The sequence below is a fragment of the Halichondria panicea genome, chromosome 17, assembly GCF_963675165.1.
Source record: "Halichondria panicea chromosome 17, odHalPani1.1, whole genome shotgun sequence".
NCBI lineage: Eukaryota > Metazoa > Porifera > Demospongiae > Suberitida > Halichondriidae > Halichondria > Halichondria panicea.
Window position 1 is genome coordinate 445,332 of NC_087393.1, and position 17,547 is coordinate 462,878.

The 17,547-nt window shown below is 43.6% G+C and overlaps 5 protein-coding genes across 6 annotated transcripts; 3 read left to right on the forward strand and 2 right to left on the reverse strand.

Moving 5' to 3' along the window:
- Positions 1-59: 59 nt before the first annotated feature.
- Positions 60-1,723, forward strand: LOC135351007 (uncharacterized). The gene is made up of 3 exons (XM_064549895.1): positions 60-538; positions 728-972; positions 1,027-1,723. Exons 1-3 carry the CDS (start codon positions 352-354, stop codon positions 1,549-1,551), a joined length of 957 nt encoding a protein of 318 aa, XP_064405965.1. The 5' UTR covers positions 60-351; the 3' UTR covers positions 1,552-1,723.
- An 88-nt stretch (positions 1,724-1,811) lies between these two features.
- LOC135350990 (uncharacterized) lies at positions 1,812-9,213 on the reverse strand. Of its 2 annotated transcripts, none has more exons than XM_064549879.1 (9): positions 8,974-9,213; positions 8,189-8,841; positions 7,202-7,314; positions 6,423-6,678; positions 4,356-5,420; positions 3,268-3,877; positions 2,761-2,944; positions 2,418-2,513; positions 1,812-2,270 (listed from the first exon to the last, which is right to left on the reverse strand). In XM_064549879.1, exons 2-9 carry the CDS (start codon positions 8,823-8,825, stop codon positions 1,995-1,997), a joined length of 3,237 nt encoding a protein of 1,078 aa, XP_064405949.1. In that variant the 5' UTR covers positions 8,826-8,841; positions 8,974-9,213; the 3' UTR covers positions 1,812-1,994. The 2 variants fall into 2 exon arrangements, with proteins under 2 accessions (XP_064405949.1, XP_064405948.1); XM_064549878.1 differs by having other exon boundaries at positions 2,418-2,525; positions 8,974-9,212.
- Positions 9,214-9,235: 22 nt separating this feature from the next.
- LOC135351004 (Golgi to ER traffic protein 4 homolog) lies at positions 9,236-12,481 on the forward strand. Its single transcript, XM_064549892.1, has 8 exons — positions 9,236-9,487; positions 10,023-10,237; positions 10,787-10,872; positions 11,230-11,368; positions 11,576-11,737; positions 11,788-11,866; positions 11,969-12,047; positions 12,239-12,481. The coding sequence occupies exons 1-8, from the start codon at positions 9,281-9,283 to the stop codon at positions 12,349-12,351; spliced, it is 1,080 nt and encodes a 359-aa protein (XP_064405962.1). The 5' UTR covers positions 9,236-9,280; the 3' UTR covers positions 12,352-12,481.
- On the reverse strand, positions 12,477-14,065 carry LOC135351014 (small ribosomal subunit protein uS5-like). The gene is made up of 5 exons (XM_064549905.1): positions 13,991-14,065; positions 13,666-13,800; positions 13,238-13,609; positions 12,869-13,028; positions 12,477-12,728 (listed from the first exon to the last, which is right to left on the reverse strand). Exons 2-5 carry the CDS (start codon positions 13,795-13,797, stop codon positions 12,568-12,570), a joined length of 825 nt encoding a protein of 274 aa, XP_064405975.1. The 5' UTR covers positions 13,798-13,800; positions 13,991-14,065; the 3' UTR covers positions 12,477-12,567.
- Positions 14,058-17,541, forward strand: LOC135350998 (dynein intermediate chain 3, ciliary-like). Its single transcript, XM_064549887.1, has 12 exons — positions 14,058-14,193; positions 14,284-14,508; positions 14,666-14,827; positions 14,884-15,005; positions 15,178-15,320; positions 15,377-15,595; positions 15,746-15,900; positions 15,947-16,072; positions 16,142-16,195; positions 16,300-16,626; positions 16,903-17,030; positions 17,218-17,541. The coding sequence occupies exons 2-12, from the start codon at positions 14,326-14,328 to the stop codon at positions 17,411-17,413; spliced, it is 1,815 nt and encodes a 604-aa protein (XP_064405957.1). The 5' UTR covers positions 14,058-14,193; positions 14,284-14,325; the 3' UTR covers positions 17,414-17,541.
- Positions 17,542-17,547: the final 6 nt, after the last annotated feature.

The following is a 17,547-nucleotide window of genomic DNA, read 5'->3' on the forward strand; positions in this document are numbered from 1 at the left end:
GTTCTATTAGGCATGCGCAACTTATTTCTGCGCATGCGCTCTAAAGCCATCAACAAAACGCTTCGCAAAACGTGCACTCTTGTAGATGTAAGGATGTGTTTAGTAAACTTCACCTGCACAGTATTGCAAACATTTCTCAAAGGTCGTGTTAAAACACTGTAGCATGCCTAATAAGCGTGTAAATGAGTGGAAATCAACAAGCAGCACACATTTCATCAAGTGAAAACTATATAGCATTAGTGCTCCATGTAAGGTCTCCCAGCTCACTCACAAGCTAGCCCCAGTATTCCACTAGTCTTATTGCATATCGCACTAGAAGTAAGCAAGAGTAGTCTACATAGCCTGAGGCTGATGATGTCTAGCTTCACTGATTCCTTGAAGCCCGTTTCCCAACCCCAGTACACCTACAGGAGAGGGTCACTGAATTTGAATAGTTTCTCACTTGAAGAGGACTGTGGTCTAAGCTCCTCTCTGCCACTAAATATTTCTAAAGATGACCTTGACAGCTTGGATACACCCAAGAAATCAAAGCAAAAAGGTAACCATTAGCTCAAATGAATAATTTAATATGTACAATAATATTCTAAGCTCTAGTATAAATGTTAAATAGTTTTGCTGGCTGCAAGTAAAGGAATAGTATATTGACTTCTTTGCATCCTCCTTTATTTTTTCATTGCTATAAGAAGTCTCTATATTATCTCCTTCCTCCATGCCTGCACTATAACAGCACTGCAGCATCGGTCTGGGACCTTCTCCTCTGGGTCCCATTCTCCCACACAGCTGTCCGTGTTTGGCCTGGGGGGATTCCGCCCACGTAGCATTAGTCTCTACTCTCCTAAGAAGAACTTCCTTGGACTGCCCAAGACAAGATCACCCTCTGTGAAGAAGTCACCAAAGCATGGCAGTGATACTGGTAGAGACTCCAACACTAGTGCCATCGACGCTGCCTTGGCAACTATCAGAAAACAGTTGGTAAGATATCATTCTATCTATGCGTGTCCTTTACTTTATTGCTTGTATTTACAGGAACAGCTGTCTGAAGAAGATCAAATAATGGAGGAGAGAGTCAATAGACTAACATCAGAGATCAGTAAACTTGTTGTTTTACGTGAGCGAAATCCACGACGAAACTATGGCACTGGGTCGCTGCTCTTCCAACAACTCCCCAAACCGTACAAAGGCTACAAGAGAACACTTTCTGACGAATCATGCAGGCATCAACTAGGGGTGGAGATTTCAGACAGTCACTATGGGAATATCGTCCTCTCTGATTTGAAGGAGACATGGGAAGAACAAACATTTGAGAAAAGCTGCGAGGAAGAAATCAAGTGTGTTCCGTTTGATCTTGCCTGTATGGAGTTTGACGACCATCACAAGCAGAAAGGAAACAGTTTAGGTTCAACTGAATCGATTGATTCATCTGGGTCTCCATTGAGTGGTGTGTGTGTGGTGATTGTGACTGATGCCTCAGGGGATACTCTGGAGCCAGCCATGGCGGCCTCGCAGACATCAGGGTCTAGCCAAGCAGAAGATGATGTATTCCTGTCCTAATAAAGACAAGCCATGATGTGACAACATGACATTAAATATGTGTGGACAATTTGACAATAAAACTGACGATTAAATCTTATCATTAATTAATGTGTATGATGATATGTCATTTGAATGACTCTAAATTAATTAATAATTCATGGGGTATGTGTGTATGTATGTTTTCTATTTCTTAAAGCAGTTTTCATGGTTCATTTGAGCGTATCATTAGTTTGTGCATTCTTCACTCGCTATGCTATGCATTAAATTCATTTCAAACATTGTTGTTTCCACACAATAAAAACATGTGTGTGAGGCAAATCATTGATGTACATGCATAATTATATATAAACAAAAATGTATATGTTGTTGTGTTGCGTGATTACAGCTGACAGACAGAGCTAAACAACGTGCTATTGCAGTTCAAAAACATACACTAAGGCACAAACAAGAGAGTCCATTAATTAAACATCTGAACCGGGCAAAAAATGTTCCTCAATGTCAATGCCTAATCTGACTTGGCCGACCTCCTTCAGAACTCGGACTAATTCTTGGACAGAGATATCGCTCTCCTTCCATCTAGAGAGCACCTCTGCCCCGCCCCCTCCTCGTGGGATATTGGTTCGCATGAAGTTGATGTCCTCGGTCGTGAGGAGTTTGAGTTTGGAGCCCGCCAAGCTCCAGTGATCGTAGTTGGAACCCAATACCCGGGTCCAGCGTAGGAACAGCTCAGGTGGAATCTGTGTGTGTGGGGGGGGGGGGGGGAGAAGATCATAATCTATACATGTACTAATTTATACATGTACATGTACATGCGAATAGTTCTGTACCAGCCCATAATGATACACTGGTGATGAGAATGGGTAAAGATCACCAGAGATACTGACCTCTCTCCTCTGCTCGTAATGTAGTTCCCAAGTGGATGCATTGAGCTCCTCTGTCCTGAGTAGCTTTTCATCCTCATCCTCATCCTCATCCTCATCCTTGTTCTCATTCTGAGAGGGAGGGGGGTATCACATGATAGTCACCAGAGCATAATGGGGAGGGGGGCAACATTCATGCTGCTGTACAGCTGCTATAATTTCTTATTTGTGTCAAAAACAGGCTGAAATAGACTTTCGATTTAACAGATCATCTGAAAAGGCCTTTCTCTGAGCTTTCAGAAAATCATAAAATTAACGTTATTGGACCAACGGAACTAAAGTTGTGTATTTTGAACTCAATACATACCTCCATTTCTACGAGCTTCCAGAGAGCGCTTTTGGTCAGTTTGTCAGAATAGGATTTGGAGGGAACATGGAGGGTAATGGCGTCGGCAAAGTTGATGAGTGTGTGGAATTGAGAGGAGGAGAAAGCTGTGTCCAGTTTATTCAGGACGGCATTTTTGAACGGCTGTTTCATGGAGCCATGAATTCTGTGATGGTTGGGGGGGGTGAGCATGAACCGGCGGTATCACCAAACATTGTACATGTACATGACAATATATACCTTAGTACATAGTGATATGGTAAACACGTGCACGTTGCAATTGATGTACACGAACACAAAATTACTACTTAATTATCAGTTTTTAATAATTAGCTTTTGTCAAATCGACTAATCACAGAACTCATTAGAAAGATGGGTCTGAGAGCTCTACTGGTTTGGTTACATCATCAGGGAGATCTACTTGTACATGTATACACTGACTCAAGTAGAGTTTGAGAGGAAGCTCTTGCTTATTCTTAACACACTCACCTTGATCTGAACTCTATGACATTCTGCAGTGGGTGGTAGATGATCATCACTGTCAGAGGACTGTGGTCTTTCAGAAAGAGGGGCAAAATGGCTTCCATGCAGCCTCGGTTGAGGAAGAGATCCGTCCTTTTCACGAACCCCTCCTTAATGAGCACAGCTAGTAGTCGATCAAAGAACTGGTGGTTGGCTGGGAAATGGATGTACGCGTATAGTACAGTAGCGTCTTTGCATCGATAGTACGCTTCTTTCTCCTCACTCCAGTGGAACTTGGCATGATCTCCCATCATGTTGGTGGCTAGGGACGGTACGAAATAGTACGTCTCTACTTTCGGCCCATCACTCTCAATCTTGAACATAAGACCGAGAGTCTCCGCCCATCGAACTACCACCTCTTTCTCTGAATCGTTTAGCGGGAACTTGCTGACTGTACGTGCAATATTCTCCATGACATAGCCGGGCCAGGGGGTGGTTACAACTGGGAGGGGCTTCAGGTACTTGTTTGTGACGTGGTAGACCTGATAGACTTGTGCAGCTGCGTCATCGTCATCAGAGAGATTGGAACCCAGCTGGGTCATGAGCTCAATGAGGAAGTGAGGCTTGAGCAGAGCATCTGGGTGGAGTGGGTGTGTGTGTGTGTGGGGAGGGGGCGGTCATAAGAGGAGTATTAGGAGGGCAAGATTGGACAGACATACAAGCATAGTGTACAGTATGTACAGCAGTAGAAAAAATGCTGCAACTGGAACATTAAATATAAAATTATGATAGTAAACAATAGGAAATGCTGCTATACAGAAGTGTAGTATATATACACAAACTATTGAGCTACTGTAACAGCACGCACACACATGCACACACACACACACACACACACACACACACACACACACACACACACACACACACGCACACACACACACACACACACGCACACGCACACGCACACACACACACACACACACACGCACGCACACGCACACCACACACACACGCACACGCACACGCACACCCACACGCACGCACGCACACACGCACACGCACACACACGCACACGCACACACACACACACACACACACACACACACACACACCTGGTACGCTGGGATTGATGAGGGACGGTGAGTACGCCTTCAACGTCCCGAGGGCATATCCTGTCTTCTGCTTACAGAGTGTCTTCAGGTCCTCAGAGGAGGCCACTATCTTCTCCATGTAGGCCAACTCCCTCAGGGCCACGTTCAAACCATCAAACGCTTTGAAAACTCTCTCGAAACACTCGGGGTAAAATCGAAAAGTCTTCTCGGCAAACAAATCCATACACTGCTCCAGACGCGAGTACAACTTGATACAACTATCCACTGGATGGGCCATGTCGAATTTGAACACGTAGCTATGGTTCCCGCTAGCCGGCCGCTTGTACTGATTCAGGTCAAACAGCTGCTTGTTGAGATCGCTCTCGTGCAAAGCCTCGCTCAGAATATCCGTGTACTCTGTGATCTGAGGCAAGTCTTCCTCCTCCCGACTATCGTACATCCCGACAATGATGGTCCGTTTCTCCTCCCCCACCGTTCCCTGCTGAATAAGGCGGAGCCAGAACGAGAGGTTTTCAAACTGAATGAGTGGGTCGTCGGCGAGATCTTTGAGCGATCCGGTTACGAGGTAGAGCCCAGCTGTGCGTAGATAAATGTGAGCAAAACGACGCTCAAAACCTGAGTTGAACATTTGAGGAACGTAGTGTCTACTGGCAGTATTCCTCACGGAGGTCATTCGCATCATTCGGGGGGGTTTTTGGTTAATAGGGGTGGTGGGAATAGTTTCGAAATTCGCATAATTGGAACATATAGAGCCTCTTCGCATGCTCTTGTCCGAGTCGAATTGAAACCACAACTTGTTTGGCTTCTGTCCTTTCTTGAGGGGAGATGCTTCGATGTCATTGTTTACTTCTGTAAAGCTTCCATTTTGATCTTCGAATTTTGGATCGGAGACGTCACTGCCATAGGAGATGGCGGAGGTGTGTTTGGAGGAGGGTGGGTGGAGGGAGGAGCGTGGGCCGTGATCTGTAGTGAGGTAGCCAAAGAGGCGGGAGGCCATGTTAGAGCTGTCTGAGAGAATGAAGAGGGGAACGGGGAGGTCCTCACGAGTGGGGTCCAGGACACTCACTGCAAGGGGGGACATCATAAAATCAATGATCACTCTCTATAATACAGCCAGATTAATGGGCCTTAAAGTCTATATATAATTATTGGAACTACATGTACTTTCATTTAAAATAAAAAACTAGAGTGGAAGTAGTTCTATTAACTTGAATTCCGTGGGTCCAATATCAACGATTTTTTGATTTTCTGAAAGCTTAGAAAAAGACCTTTCAAATAGTGTCATCAAAGTTCATATTTGAGAGATAAAAAGTATTTGTCAATTTGGCGATACCATGGTCCAAGGCCGAAAAATAACAAATTAGGGCCCCTGACAAAAATATTTGATTTTAACACATCATTTGAAAGGTCTCTTCCTAAGCTTTCAGAAAATCATAAAAATTTTGACATCGGATCAACGATACTCAAGTTATGGCTGTTGAAAGATGTTCAACTACACCCCCCTCTGTCTGATGGTTTGGGGATTTTTCAACTGCCATAACTTGAATTCCGTGGATCTAATGTCAATTTTTTTTGAATTTTTTTAAACCTTAGAAAAAAATAGTTGAAATGGTGTCATCAAAAATCATATTTGAGAGATAAAAGTATTCACAAATTTGGCGATACCATGAATAATAGCCCATTGTCCAAGGCCGAAAAATGAAAAATTAGGGCCCTAACGGAATTTTGGATTGAAACACATCATTTGAAAGGTCTTGTTCTGAAAATCATAACATTTTCGACATTGGATCAATGGAATTCAAGTTATGGCTGTTAGAGTTGTTCATTTTCCACTTCTTTATTACAGCCACTTTTGGCCGGTCTGTCTTGGGGTTTTACTGCTACAGTATTATACTTCTAATGACAGGTAGCATACAGTGAACAAGATCTACAAAGGCTAATAGAATCAACATTAATTGAGAGAACCACGGTTAACAGTGACACATGTGGGCCTCAAGTTATGCTAGGAATGTCAAGTGCCTGATCAAAGTCCACATAAACACAAACCACAATTAAAAGCTAGCTCACATTCTCCTAGAAGAGGTGGTAGTTGAGGCTTCTCTTTCTTGGAGTGAATAAACCTCACCATGAGCTGAACACTGTCCCTCTTTGTCTCAGCCTGAAAGATGGTGGAGATTCCCTTAATGGAGTAGCCGTCCAAGAAGCAGCCATTTATAGACTGTATGTGCGTGTAGCGTCCCACTCGCCGCCTCAGGTCAGACACGCAGTCATCGTTGAGCGCTTTTATGAGTGCTATCCGTGGGAAGGCCGAATCCGGGCACATCTAGAGGGGAGGGGGTTAGTAGAGTGAGTGGGGGGTTAATTATAATAGAGAGAGGGGGGTTAATATAGTGAGTAGGGGGTTAATTATAATAGAGAGAGGGGGGTTAATATAGTGAGTAGGGGGTTAATTATAATAGAGAGAGGGGGGTTAATATAGTGAGTGGTAATTCAGAGGAGGTCCGACATGCGTGCACGAATCACTACAAGTTCAGTGCATTTGGCCTGGACATTATCACGTGACTGCAATGACATCAATGCACTGAACTTGTAGTGATTCGTGCACAGATGTCGGATCTCCTCTGGTGGTAATTGTATGTAAATTACATCAGTATGCAGTCAGCCATAATGACTGCAACTTAGTAAAAAGTTAGCAATCTGACCTACTAATACTATTAAAAAGTGTAAACAGAGGTAATAGTTTCCTGCCAGCCCACCCACACACTAATTAAATTAGCACAATACATACCCGCAGCAGGGTACAAGCACACTACAAGTGAGGGCGATCATAATCCGAGGGTACTTACCTCCCTGGTGACGAGGGTGATGCCTAGGGACGAGCGGTCCTTAGTAACATTGATGAGTTTGGGCATTTTGCTCCAGTAGGCGTTGTCAATAGCGTAGGGAGCGGGCTGGGAAGCTGCAGGACATACAAATATAATAATAATAATAACACTGTATGGTGTACATAGTAATGTGTTACACAAGCATACTATAATAGTATATCATATGATGGCTAGGGGTGTTCAAAACATTTCGAGTACACTATAAACTGTAAAACTGCAATTTAGCTCTTTAAAGTTGCCTAAAAATAAAAATATTAAGTATTGCATGTGAGATAGATGTAAGGAAAGGGTCACCACCACTACTAAATTAAGAAATGGAAGCACAACAGATCGACAACAGAATGACGTTATATATATATAAAGTATGAGAGAGCAGCTGTAGCACTACACACAACAGGAAGGCATCACCACAAACACCGTATCATCACACATATATATTATGTCACATGCACTTGTCCACTAATGCAGCAGTCTAAGAAGACAAGAAATGCATTTAAACACTCTCATTCTAAGCCATGGTAATGTAACCGGTAGCCTAAGGTGAAGGTGAAGGTTGTCATGCACAGGAAACACCCTCCCACACACACACACACACAGGGATGACAGTTAAATGGCCTCTTCCTGTGCAACCATTATACAGCAGGAAATAATATAGTTACTCTCTAGGGAGGCTTGAGCCTGGAGAGGTGAACTGTCGCCTATCAATACTTACATTCCATGATGGCACAATGCAGGCCAGCTGTGACAGTGGCCTCTAGTGCTTGGAAGCTAAGTGTGACTATGCAAGCTTTAGCTGAGCTAGTTACAGCTCTTCTTTGTACTAGTACACACCGTAGCAACCTTGCAGTAAAGGCAATGTGACAATGGGACTACACATTTAAATATGGGGCTCCCACAGTACTCTGTTGCCAGTAGAAACCACACACACACACACGCACACATACCCACCTCCAAAGTGTCCCAGTATCTTCTTTACCAGCTCCTCAATGTCACCCCGGGCGTCAAGATGCAGGAAGCCCTTAACCTGCTTGGGCTGGTATGACCGCTGAGAGGGTGTGGTTGCCTGAGTGTCTATAAAAACAACCTCGGAGACACGATGTCCATTGTTACCGTGGGGCAAGAAAAACTCCTCCTCTTGCGCAGAGCTGTTTTGTCGCTGAAACACGCGAGACCTCAGAGGGGGAAGTCCCACAAAGACGTGATAATTGACTCCTTTAGCAGTCGCTATACTGACCCAGAGCTGCCCATCTTTTTTCATTTCTATGACTTCAACCCGAGCCGTCCTCCCGGACAAATGCTCTCTCAGTCGAATAGCAATCCTTTCACATAGGAGTTTGTCCCCTCCAGTTGGATACCACACCGCTACGGTACAGCTTTGCCCTTTGAGCTGCTCGCACAGTTTCAACAGCTGATCTTGCTCAGAGAAATCTTCTACTGCCTCTGGGGGCGTGGCTGGAGATGGGAGAATGAAACCTCCGTCGGATTGTTGAATGATTGGAAGTGGGCCAATTGGTGGCTGACTGGGTGTGAGGGGAGTGCGTCCATTGGGGTAGGAGTCAGGGCTTCTCAAGTACGATTTGGCCATTTCAACCAGACAGGCTCTAAAGGATTTGAGCAAAATATGAAGGTGTCTGATCGATTGATTGTATTTTAATAGGATATCAAGTTGTGCAGTTTTGTACACAATGAGCTAGCTCAAGTTATACACATATAGGAGGGGAGACACTACTCACCTTGTAGAGAAGCTGCAGGCACTTGATTGTGTGTTTGTTTAAATATATTGATGAGTGTCTGATCAGTTGTGTTGGAGATCCAGGTCACTGTAGGTCCACAATATAATACTTCAAAGTCTTGGGGATAGTGTAAGCATCGTCTGAAACAGTCTTGAGTGTTAGTCTTGCATAATAAAGCTACTACATGTATATACTCGACTACTTATCATTTATCATTTATACAAGGCTGAAAAGCTACAATAATATACTCTAAATCAACGAAATTTCTCCAGAAAGGTCTGGCCTTTAAAGTAATATTGAATAAGCAATGGCCTCACATAATACTGGACCTGTGTCTAGCTCCAGGAGTGGGAAGGTGGCTGAACGTTTACGAAAGAGAATAGAAGATGGAGAATATTATGAGGCGTTGCAGACTTATAAAGCTCTCTACTCGAGGTACAGAGCTCAGGGGAGGGAGCAGGAGGCTGTAGACTTGGTCTATGAGGGTGCTGCCACTCTACTAGAAAACAGTCAAGTATGTATAGACTGTATGTATTCGTTCTAGTATACCGTGCATGCATGCTAAAGTGAGGAGGGTTTTTCCCTTCAGAGCATGCAGTCGATATCTACCACACCTTGTGAATATAGTTGTATACTGAAAGCGCATACCAAACACGTTATGTCATGCTAGCTAGTGTTGACATCTATGACCACTAACTCATAATTAGAACTAACTAACCAAATGGAAAATCCCTTCGCCTTGCATGTTTTGACTTGGTAGCCCCAAGGCTGAGTAACTAGAATCCCTTCATGACAACCTCGTGTTGTAGTATGATGTAATTGGTGAAATTGATCCCCTTATCAGTTGTTAGCAGTCATAGCACACACCACACACACGCACACACCATACACACAACACACACACACTCACACCATACACACAATACACACACACACACACACACCACGCACACGCACGCACGCACACACACACACACACACACACACACACACACACACACACACACACACCACACACGCACACGCATACGCACACACCACACATACAGTGGGAATGTGGAACTGATTTAGCACTGACTGTCATCAATTTCCACAAGGAGAAGAACTCACCAATAACTGACACAACTCTGGAGTCCATCAGTCGTCTCTTCCACCTTTATAGCCTCCCTCCCCAGACAGCCACAGGCGCTGACTCGATTAGCATGAGACTAATAGACCTCGTCGATATCAATCCAAGAGAACTGTTCGTCAGGGCCGCTCTCAAGTGAGTTCAGATGTCATTGGAGGGGGTGTACAGTGGGATCCCTCTATTTGAGTCCTGGCCTTTATAACTATATTATTATTTGTGGTTGAGCAGTATTTATTCATTTTGTGGATAATATTTTTCGTGGTTGCTGCTTGCACTGCAGGTAAAGATAGGTAAGATCGCTTCATTCGTGGTCAGACCTTCAACCACGAAAACCACGAATATTTTGCCCCATGAAAATTACCCTCTACATACGGTAGCTTACTGTATACATTTAGTGTATATTCATAGGCTGGCACTTTACAATGAATATGGTTGATTAAGAATGAGGAAAACTGTATCATTTTCAGCATGCCAGTTTCTTCCTTCCTTCAGTGAAACAAACTCTCTCCTTATTAGATATCTAATGTGGTTTCCCTTCTGTTTGCAGGTGGTCTAGCGTAGTGGGAGATGAGGCCACACACACGCACGCACACGCACACACACATGCACACACACACACACACACACACACACGCACACACACACACACACACACACACACACACACACACACACTACCTGCAGGTGGTCTAGCGTAGTGGGTGATGAGGCCACATGCAAGTATGGACATCCTCAGATACACCAGACAATCGCCAAACAATACTGGAAAGGTGAGTTATGAGTATTGTATATAATACCATTTCCTGCCATAGTGTATACACTACCGTAACGCTGCATATTTCAGTGAGGTCAAAAGACATTAGTGTGAGCCTGCATCCAGAACTGGAACTGTTCAAAGGGCTACAACTTGCATACTTTAATTGTGAAAATGCACAATCCTAAATTAAGTTATAAGCTATCAAATTAGACACGTTTCGGGAAAAATCCCCTATTCAATATCTTATGCTTTTCTTTGAGAATGGAATATTTCTATTCGAAAGCAATCACCGATCTAAACACACCAGCATCACCACCCACACACACACACACACACACACACACACACACTACTCACACACCACACACAGAGAAGCAGTATCCAATGTCAGGGGATCACTTCCTCTATGCTGAGGATCCTGAATCATTTGCAGACATGCTCATAGAGTTCTCCACACAGTATGGCTACCCTGCAGAGAGGAACTTCTTCATTGTCAGGGCTGTACTACAGTAAGTGCTTTGTAGTGTGTGTGTATCTATTCTTAGTCGTAAGTGAATGTGATGACCCTTTACCAGATCCCTGTACCAGATCTATGTTGACTTCCCAAAGAGTTATGCCAATTATGCCATAATATGCAACAGAAAAATTCTCTACTGCACAATCCTGATTTAAATTTAAGATGACCTTTACCGTCTCTCTACCATACCTTTACACAGACTGTTGGTGTTGAACAAAGCTCGTACAGCTCTGCTGGCCTATCACCACTACATCACCACACACCCACACCTTACCTACATCTCTAAGAAGAGCCCACCATTCGAGGGAGAGCCAGCCCTCAACCTTGCATGGTTTCTACTACACAGCGCAGTCTATCTGAAGTCAGGGCAACCGTGTAATTATTACGTATATTCATTTTGTGATTTTGCAGAGAGTTTACGGTGGATATTCTGGAGTGGATCAGGAGGAACTATAGTGCAGTGATAGAACGTGATCCTTCCTTCCCTGAGGTGATGCATCCACCAGTATTCAGTATATTGCGTATAATTATTGTAACTATGCTTGTATACTCATCGGTTGATTGCTTACAGTGTATTACTCTTTGACTCCAGTATATGGATAAGATTGGAGTAGTGTACTGTGGAGTGACCCCTGAGAAGAAACCAGAAGGAGGGCTAGAGGGAATATTCGGTGAGTTAACTAACTGTATGCTGATGTGCTGGAATTTCTAGACTAGCTCCTTGTTGAATGATGGCGTGGCCACAATAGACAAAAGAAGGGCAACTACTTACAATTTTAGTTTCACTGTCTAACTTAATCACAATGTTAACTGTTTTGACTATTATATTTTAACACTCATTAGTGTGTTTCCCCTTCTGTAGACTCCTTCATGAGCTCCATGGCTCCACCCACAGGACCACCACAGGCAGTGGACATTACAGACCCACCTCCCACTAAGACTGCTGCTCTAGACTCTGATGATGTATTGGACTAACATACGTAGCTATTAATAAGGAATTTTAATAATTAAATTTTGTCTTCTGTGTCAATCAATTTTGCCATCATTGAATCTCAATTCAATAATGTGATTCTTGAACCAATACATGATTTGTCAAACGATCAGATCAGAGAAATATCACTCAAAATTCACATTCTGTCAACAATACAACATGTGTACTGCATGTAACAATATAGGTCAGTGTTCAGTAGTTTAGGCCTCGGGCTGTGGTCTGGCAATAGGCTGGGGACCTTGGGTCTTGGCCAGATAGTCCGTGAACTCTTGGAATGGTACCTTGCCCAACTTTGTGTCTGCCCAGAGGTCAGGGGTCAAATAGGTGTACGTCTTAGAGATGGCATAAAACGTAGCCTTAGCTGTGTGGGAAATTATATCATTTGATTATATAATATCATGACTCTTGAATTAAAACACATAACAAAAATTACTGACTAGCAGTAGCAAAAGCAAATTGTATCACAGTACTCTATAATACAGCAAGTCATGACTGGCATACCAAAGTTTCCCAGAGTGGCTGTCTGTCCCCTAGCACTGGTGTAGCAGTCAGAGACACCAGCCATTGTCAACAGCTTCTTGGAGACTCCAGCAGCCACGATACTAGTACCTCTGGGAGCAGGGATGAGTCTCACCAACACACTGCCGCACTTGCCTGTCAACTGATCAGAGAAGGGGGGGGGGGGGGGTACATGACAATCACAATACAGCAGACACACTGTTAAGTATAACTGCATGTACATTTCAATTTCATATTACATACGACTTCAGGAATACTGGATTATAATTATGATTATGTAATTGTATGCAATCGGACAAATTATTATTATTATTATAGACATAAACACAAGAGTTTCAGCTTTGTACTTACCTTGCAGGGGACTGTGTGAGGGGTTCCGAGCTTGTTCCCCCAGTAGCCTTGACGCACAGGAATCACAGAGAGCTTGGCGAGTACGATGGCTCCTCGAATAGCCGTAGCCACTTCTTTGGAGCATTTCACACCGAGACCGACATGACCAGAGTAGTCTCCCATAGCAACAAAGGCCTTGAAGCGAGTACGCTGTCCAGCACGGGTTTGTTTCTGCACTGGCATGATCTTGAGGACCTCGTCTTTGAGAGAGCTGCCAATGAAGAAGTCTATTATCTCAGCCTCTTTGATAGGAATGGAGAAGAGGTAGATATCTTGCAAACGCTTGATTTTGCCATCTTTTACAAGACGGCCAAGTTTAGTGACAGGAATCCACTGTAAAAAAAACAACGTATTATTTATACAAGTGAGAATTATAATTTTTTTTATACCTCTTTCTCCTCTGGCTTGCCTCGTCCCCTCCCTCTTCCCCGGCCACGACCTCGGCCTCTTCCGCGACCACGTCCAAATCCTCCACGATCTCCACCACCACGATCACCACCGGCTGATGCTGGGTCTGCCATTTGCTGTCACAAACCAAAAAAACATAGTTACATCAAAACTTCACTATGAATAAATGATGATAATTATCTTTCGTTGCAAATGCACCCCTCCAAACAAGATAGTACTAAACATAAATAACATGAATATGGAAATCAACAATTACATGTAAATATTAGTTGAATGTGTAGCAGATGTCCATGGATTATGACTTACATGATGATGCTTTCTCTATACTGAATCCACGTTGTGAACAGAGAAGGTTTCGTTATGCGCATGCTCAGTAAATACTCCTAATTTGCAGCCCCTCCCCCTAGCAACTCACAAAATGGCGTACAGATCAAACACAGCTAGCTAAGTCTTTCATTTATTTGCAGCTCAACGAGTCTGTATAGCAACCAATATAATAGTCCTAAAAGGTAAGTACAGATGCATTGTACAGTAAAATTAGCTTAGATCATACTTTAGTAGAAGCTAGCTGCCCAATAAAGTGTTTAAATCTCCTGCAGATTTATAGTGACCAGATAAGCAGTTTTAAGCAGTGAAGAAAGATGGAAATTGTATACGTATACACCAAGAAACGATCAGAATTTGGCCGGCAGCCTCTATTTTCCGACCGAGGTGCTCAGCTTAACATCGATATAGAGCCTGATGTCTCACTCAAAGATGACTTCATTGAGAAGAACCCAGTGGACATGGCCCTACAGTATGCACCAGAGATGTCAGAGCATGAGGTGAGCCTCCATTTATATGTGCTAGTCTAAATTGTCCAATTTTCGAAAATAAAAGGTGTGTTTTGTGCTCTTAGGAAATATTTACTGCTTTCATGCCCACAACCATCATTATGTGCCTTTAATCTACAGTAGCAGTAATGTACTGTACTGTATGCAGGTGAACACAGAGCGTTTTGAGACAGAGAGCCGAGGTATGAACCACACGGAGGGAGGCTGGCCTAAAGACATCAATCCCGCTGAAGTGGAACAAACCATTCGATTCAGAAAGAAAGTTGAGAAAGATGAAATATACATGGGCATCATCAACCGACTGGGAACAGTGAGTTCAACCCTCCTTTAAGACATGCTTAATTCATTCTTATGTATCACTATTAGGAAATGGAGCATTACCTCAAACAGAACAATGCTATAGACATCTATGAGGAGTATTTCTCTGGCTCCAACGCCTCTAGTGTTGTGGACGATTCTCCCTCAGCCAAAACCCTGAGTGTATTCAGGTATGTACATACATAACTACCTACTGAAGCTAAAGTATGGCCTTGTGTTTGTACATTTGATTGTAGTTTAGGTGGTTCCCCCATTTGTCTACTATAGCGACTATACATACATACATTCAGCAGTTGACATACTTAACTACATCATAATAACCTCACCACTTATATAATACAGGGACCCTAATGAGGTCAAGAGAGCAGTGTCGCACATCTCCTGGTATCCTGATGGAGCACACAGACTAGCTGCTGCCTACTCCACCCTCGGCTTCCAGAAGGGCTCCACTGGGGTACCTCTAGAATCATACATCTGGGAGCTAGGTAAAAACTACTTACAATGTACGTGTCCTGGTATGCATTGTTAATCCTCCATGTAGAGAATCCTAATAAACCAGAGCACACCTTGAAGCCCTCCTCCCCTATGCTGTGTCTGGAGTACAACCCTAAAGACCCTCATCTGCTGGTGGGAGGATGCTACAATGGCCAGCTAGCTCTGTTTGATACAAGGAAGGGATCACAACCACTCGAAGTCACTCCAGTAGAAATCAGTCATAAAGACCCTGTACACAAACTCGTATTCCCCTCCTCAAAAACAGGTGCATTATCTAATATGTGTGTGTTGTCTGTATTTTTCACCATTGCATCATAAATTTGTAATCTAGTGTCTGCATTTTTGTACGGACCTACACCCCACACACACACACCCCACACACACACACACACCACCCACACACACACACACACAGGCTCTGATGTGTTCTCCACCTCCTCTGATGGTCAGGTTCTCTGGTGGGACATTCGTAAACTGGGAGAGCCAGTGGAGACACTACCACTCGAGTTTGGGGGCTACAAGCCTGGAGAAAAACTGGGGGGTATTGCGCTGGAGTACGAATCATCTATGGTACGACAATATTATCGAGAATATTTTCTAAATTTTTTCTCCACAGCCTACCAAGTTCATGGTGGGTACAGAGCAAGGTGTGATTCTCCTATGCAATCGAAAAGTCAAGAATCCTCAGGACAGAATTTCATACGCATTCACTGGTCATCATGGACCTATATACTCGCTTCAGGTGAGGTTTTTGAGTAGCTGATCCTCTTTGTATGTCATTGATCCATCGTTGCTCTGTTTCTACTCACAGAGAAACCCCTTTTATCCGAAATACTTCCTGTCAGTTGGAGACTGGACTGCAAGAGTAAGTATAAGCCATTGCATTATATTATAGCTACAAATTTGCATACGTGTGCAACACCACCGTGTGTACAAAGCTATTAATACAACCCCCCCCTCTCCCTGCAGTTGTGGTCTGAGGATGCCAAAGAATCTCCCATCATGTGGACCAAGTACAGCTCCAGTCCCCTCACTGATGCCTGTTGGAGCCCCACCCGACCTGGAGTCTTCTACACAACAGGAATGTCTGGAAACCTGGACGTTTGGGATGTACTGTTCAAGCAAAACTCTCCCACCCTCACACTGCAAGTGTCTGATGAGTCACTACACTCTGTGTGCTGTCATGATCAGGGTAAACTGTTGGCTTGTGGCTCTCTGGCTGGTGACATCACTCTACTGGAGATGTCTGGCTTCCTGAGTAACCTACAGCCAAACGAAAAACAGAACATAACATCGGTAAGTGATAGAGAGTGTACATGTATCTAGTTGAGATTGTCCATTAGCTCTTTGATAGCTCTATCCATTTGGTATGCTTAAATCAATGATTTCTGTCGGGCTCAAATCTTCTGCTTTTAAAAGCTATAAGTGTTTTTTCTGAAATATATGGCTAACTATGCATATATATTTTCAAATTGTAGAATAGTGCATGTTGCGGATTGTACAGTGTACAAAGCTTTTGTTGCCCTAGCACTGTATTGTACAGTAGTGAACTTGTTTTTTGTGGGGTCGCAGGTGTTTGAACGTGAGACTCACAGAGAGAAGATTTTGGAGGGACGACGTCGTGAGATTAAACTCAAGGCCAAGCAAGCCAGTGCTGCTGGTGGAGGGGGCGGAGTTGTGGCAGGTGGAGGGGGTGGAGGGTGAGTGGGTCTATCCTGATTGTACTATGTATATAGCTACTCACAATTTTATGTAACCTTGTGCAGCATAATTATTATTAATTTATCTCGTACAATCCTGCACACAGTGTCTGTACAAAATACCACTTGCCTGAATTGTTGTGTTTTTATCTAACTGTACCTCCTTCCCTTCCGTACATACATGTAGTGAGGAAGCTGAGGATGAGGAGGACTTCGTTGGCAAGGCAGAGACAGATTTCTGGGACACTCTCTCCCACGAGCAGAAGACCATTGAAGCAAAGGAGGCCAAGAGACGTGAAGCTATGGCTCCCAATAACCAACCCACACCCATACCTGAGGAGGGGGACGAGAGGAGAGAAGAACCAGCAACAGACTCACAATAAACTCCTTTAATTTTAGTCAGTTTTTTCTTTATGCAACCACACAAACCCGAAGTCTATGTTATGGTCAAAAATCTCTTATACCTTATTTGCAATGTTTTTGGCCACAGTGAATAATTAATTTATTATGAGTGAAT

Bases quoted from the DNA above. Each gene is read 5' to 3' on its own strand.
- LOC135351014 (XM_064549905.1), bottom strand. From the start codon at position 13,797: ATGGCAGACCCAGCATCAGCCGGTGGTGATCGTGGTGGTGGAGATCGT. The intron at 13,610-13,665 runs GTATAAAAAAAA...TTTTTTTTACAG, and splicing joins GCAAGCCAGAGGAGAAAGAG to TGGATTCCTGTCACTAAACT. The intron at 13,029-13,237 runs GTAAGTACAAAG...TTCTCTGATCAG, and splicing joins CTCACACAGTCCCCTGCAAG to TTGACAGGCAAGTGCGGCAG.
- LOC135350998 (XM_064549887.1), top strand. From the start codon at position 14,326: ATGGAAATTGTATACGTATACACCAAGAAACGATCAGAATTTGGCCGG. The intron at 14,828-14,883 runs GTGAGTTCAACC...TATCACTATTAG, and splicing joins TCATCAACCGACTGGGAACA to GAAATGGAGCATTACCTCAA. The intron at 15,006-15,177 runs GTATGTACATAC...TATATAATACAG, and splicing joins AAAACCCTGAGTGTATTCAG to GGACCCTAATGAGGTCAAGA.
- LOC135351004 (XM_064549892.1), top strand. From the start codon at position 9,281: ATGGCCTCACATAATACTGGACCTGTGTCTAGCTCCAGGAGTGGGAAG. The intron at 9,488-10,022 runs GTATGTATAGAC...CCACACATACAG, and splicing joins CTCTACTAGAAAACAGTCAA to TGGGAATGTGGAACTGATTT. The intron at 11,369-11,575 runs GTAAGTGCTTTG...ACCTTTACACAG, and splicing joins ATTGTCAGGGCTGTACTACA to ACTGTTGGTGTTGAACAAAG.
- LOC135351007 (XM_064549895.1), top strand. From the start codon at position 352: ATGATGTCTAGCTTCACTGATTCCTTGAAGCCCGTTTCCCAACCCCAG. The intron at 539-727 runs GTAACCATTAGC...GCACTATAACAG, and splicing joins CAAGAAATCAAAGCAAAAAG to CACTGCAGCATCGGTCTGGG. The intron at 973-1,026 runs GTAAGATATCAT...TTGTATTTACAG, and splicing joins CAACTATCAGAAAACAGTTG to GAACAGCTGTCTGAAGAAGA.
- LOC135350990 (XM_064549878.1), bottom strand. From the start codon at position 8,825: ATGGCCAAATCGTACTTGAGAAGCCCTGACTCCTACCCCAATGGACGC. The intron at 7,315-8,188 runs GTGGGTATGTGT...TATGTCCTGCAG, and splicing joins GATACTGGGACACTTTGGAG to CTTCCCAGCCCGCTCCCTAC. The intron at 5,421-6,422 runs GTGAGCTAGCTT...CCCCCCTTGCAG, and splicing joins ACCACCTCTTCTAGGAGAAT to TGAGTGTCCTGGACCCCACT.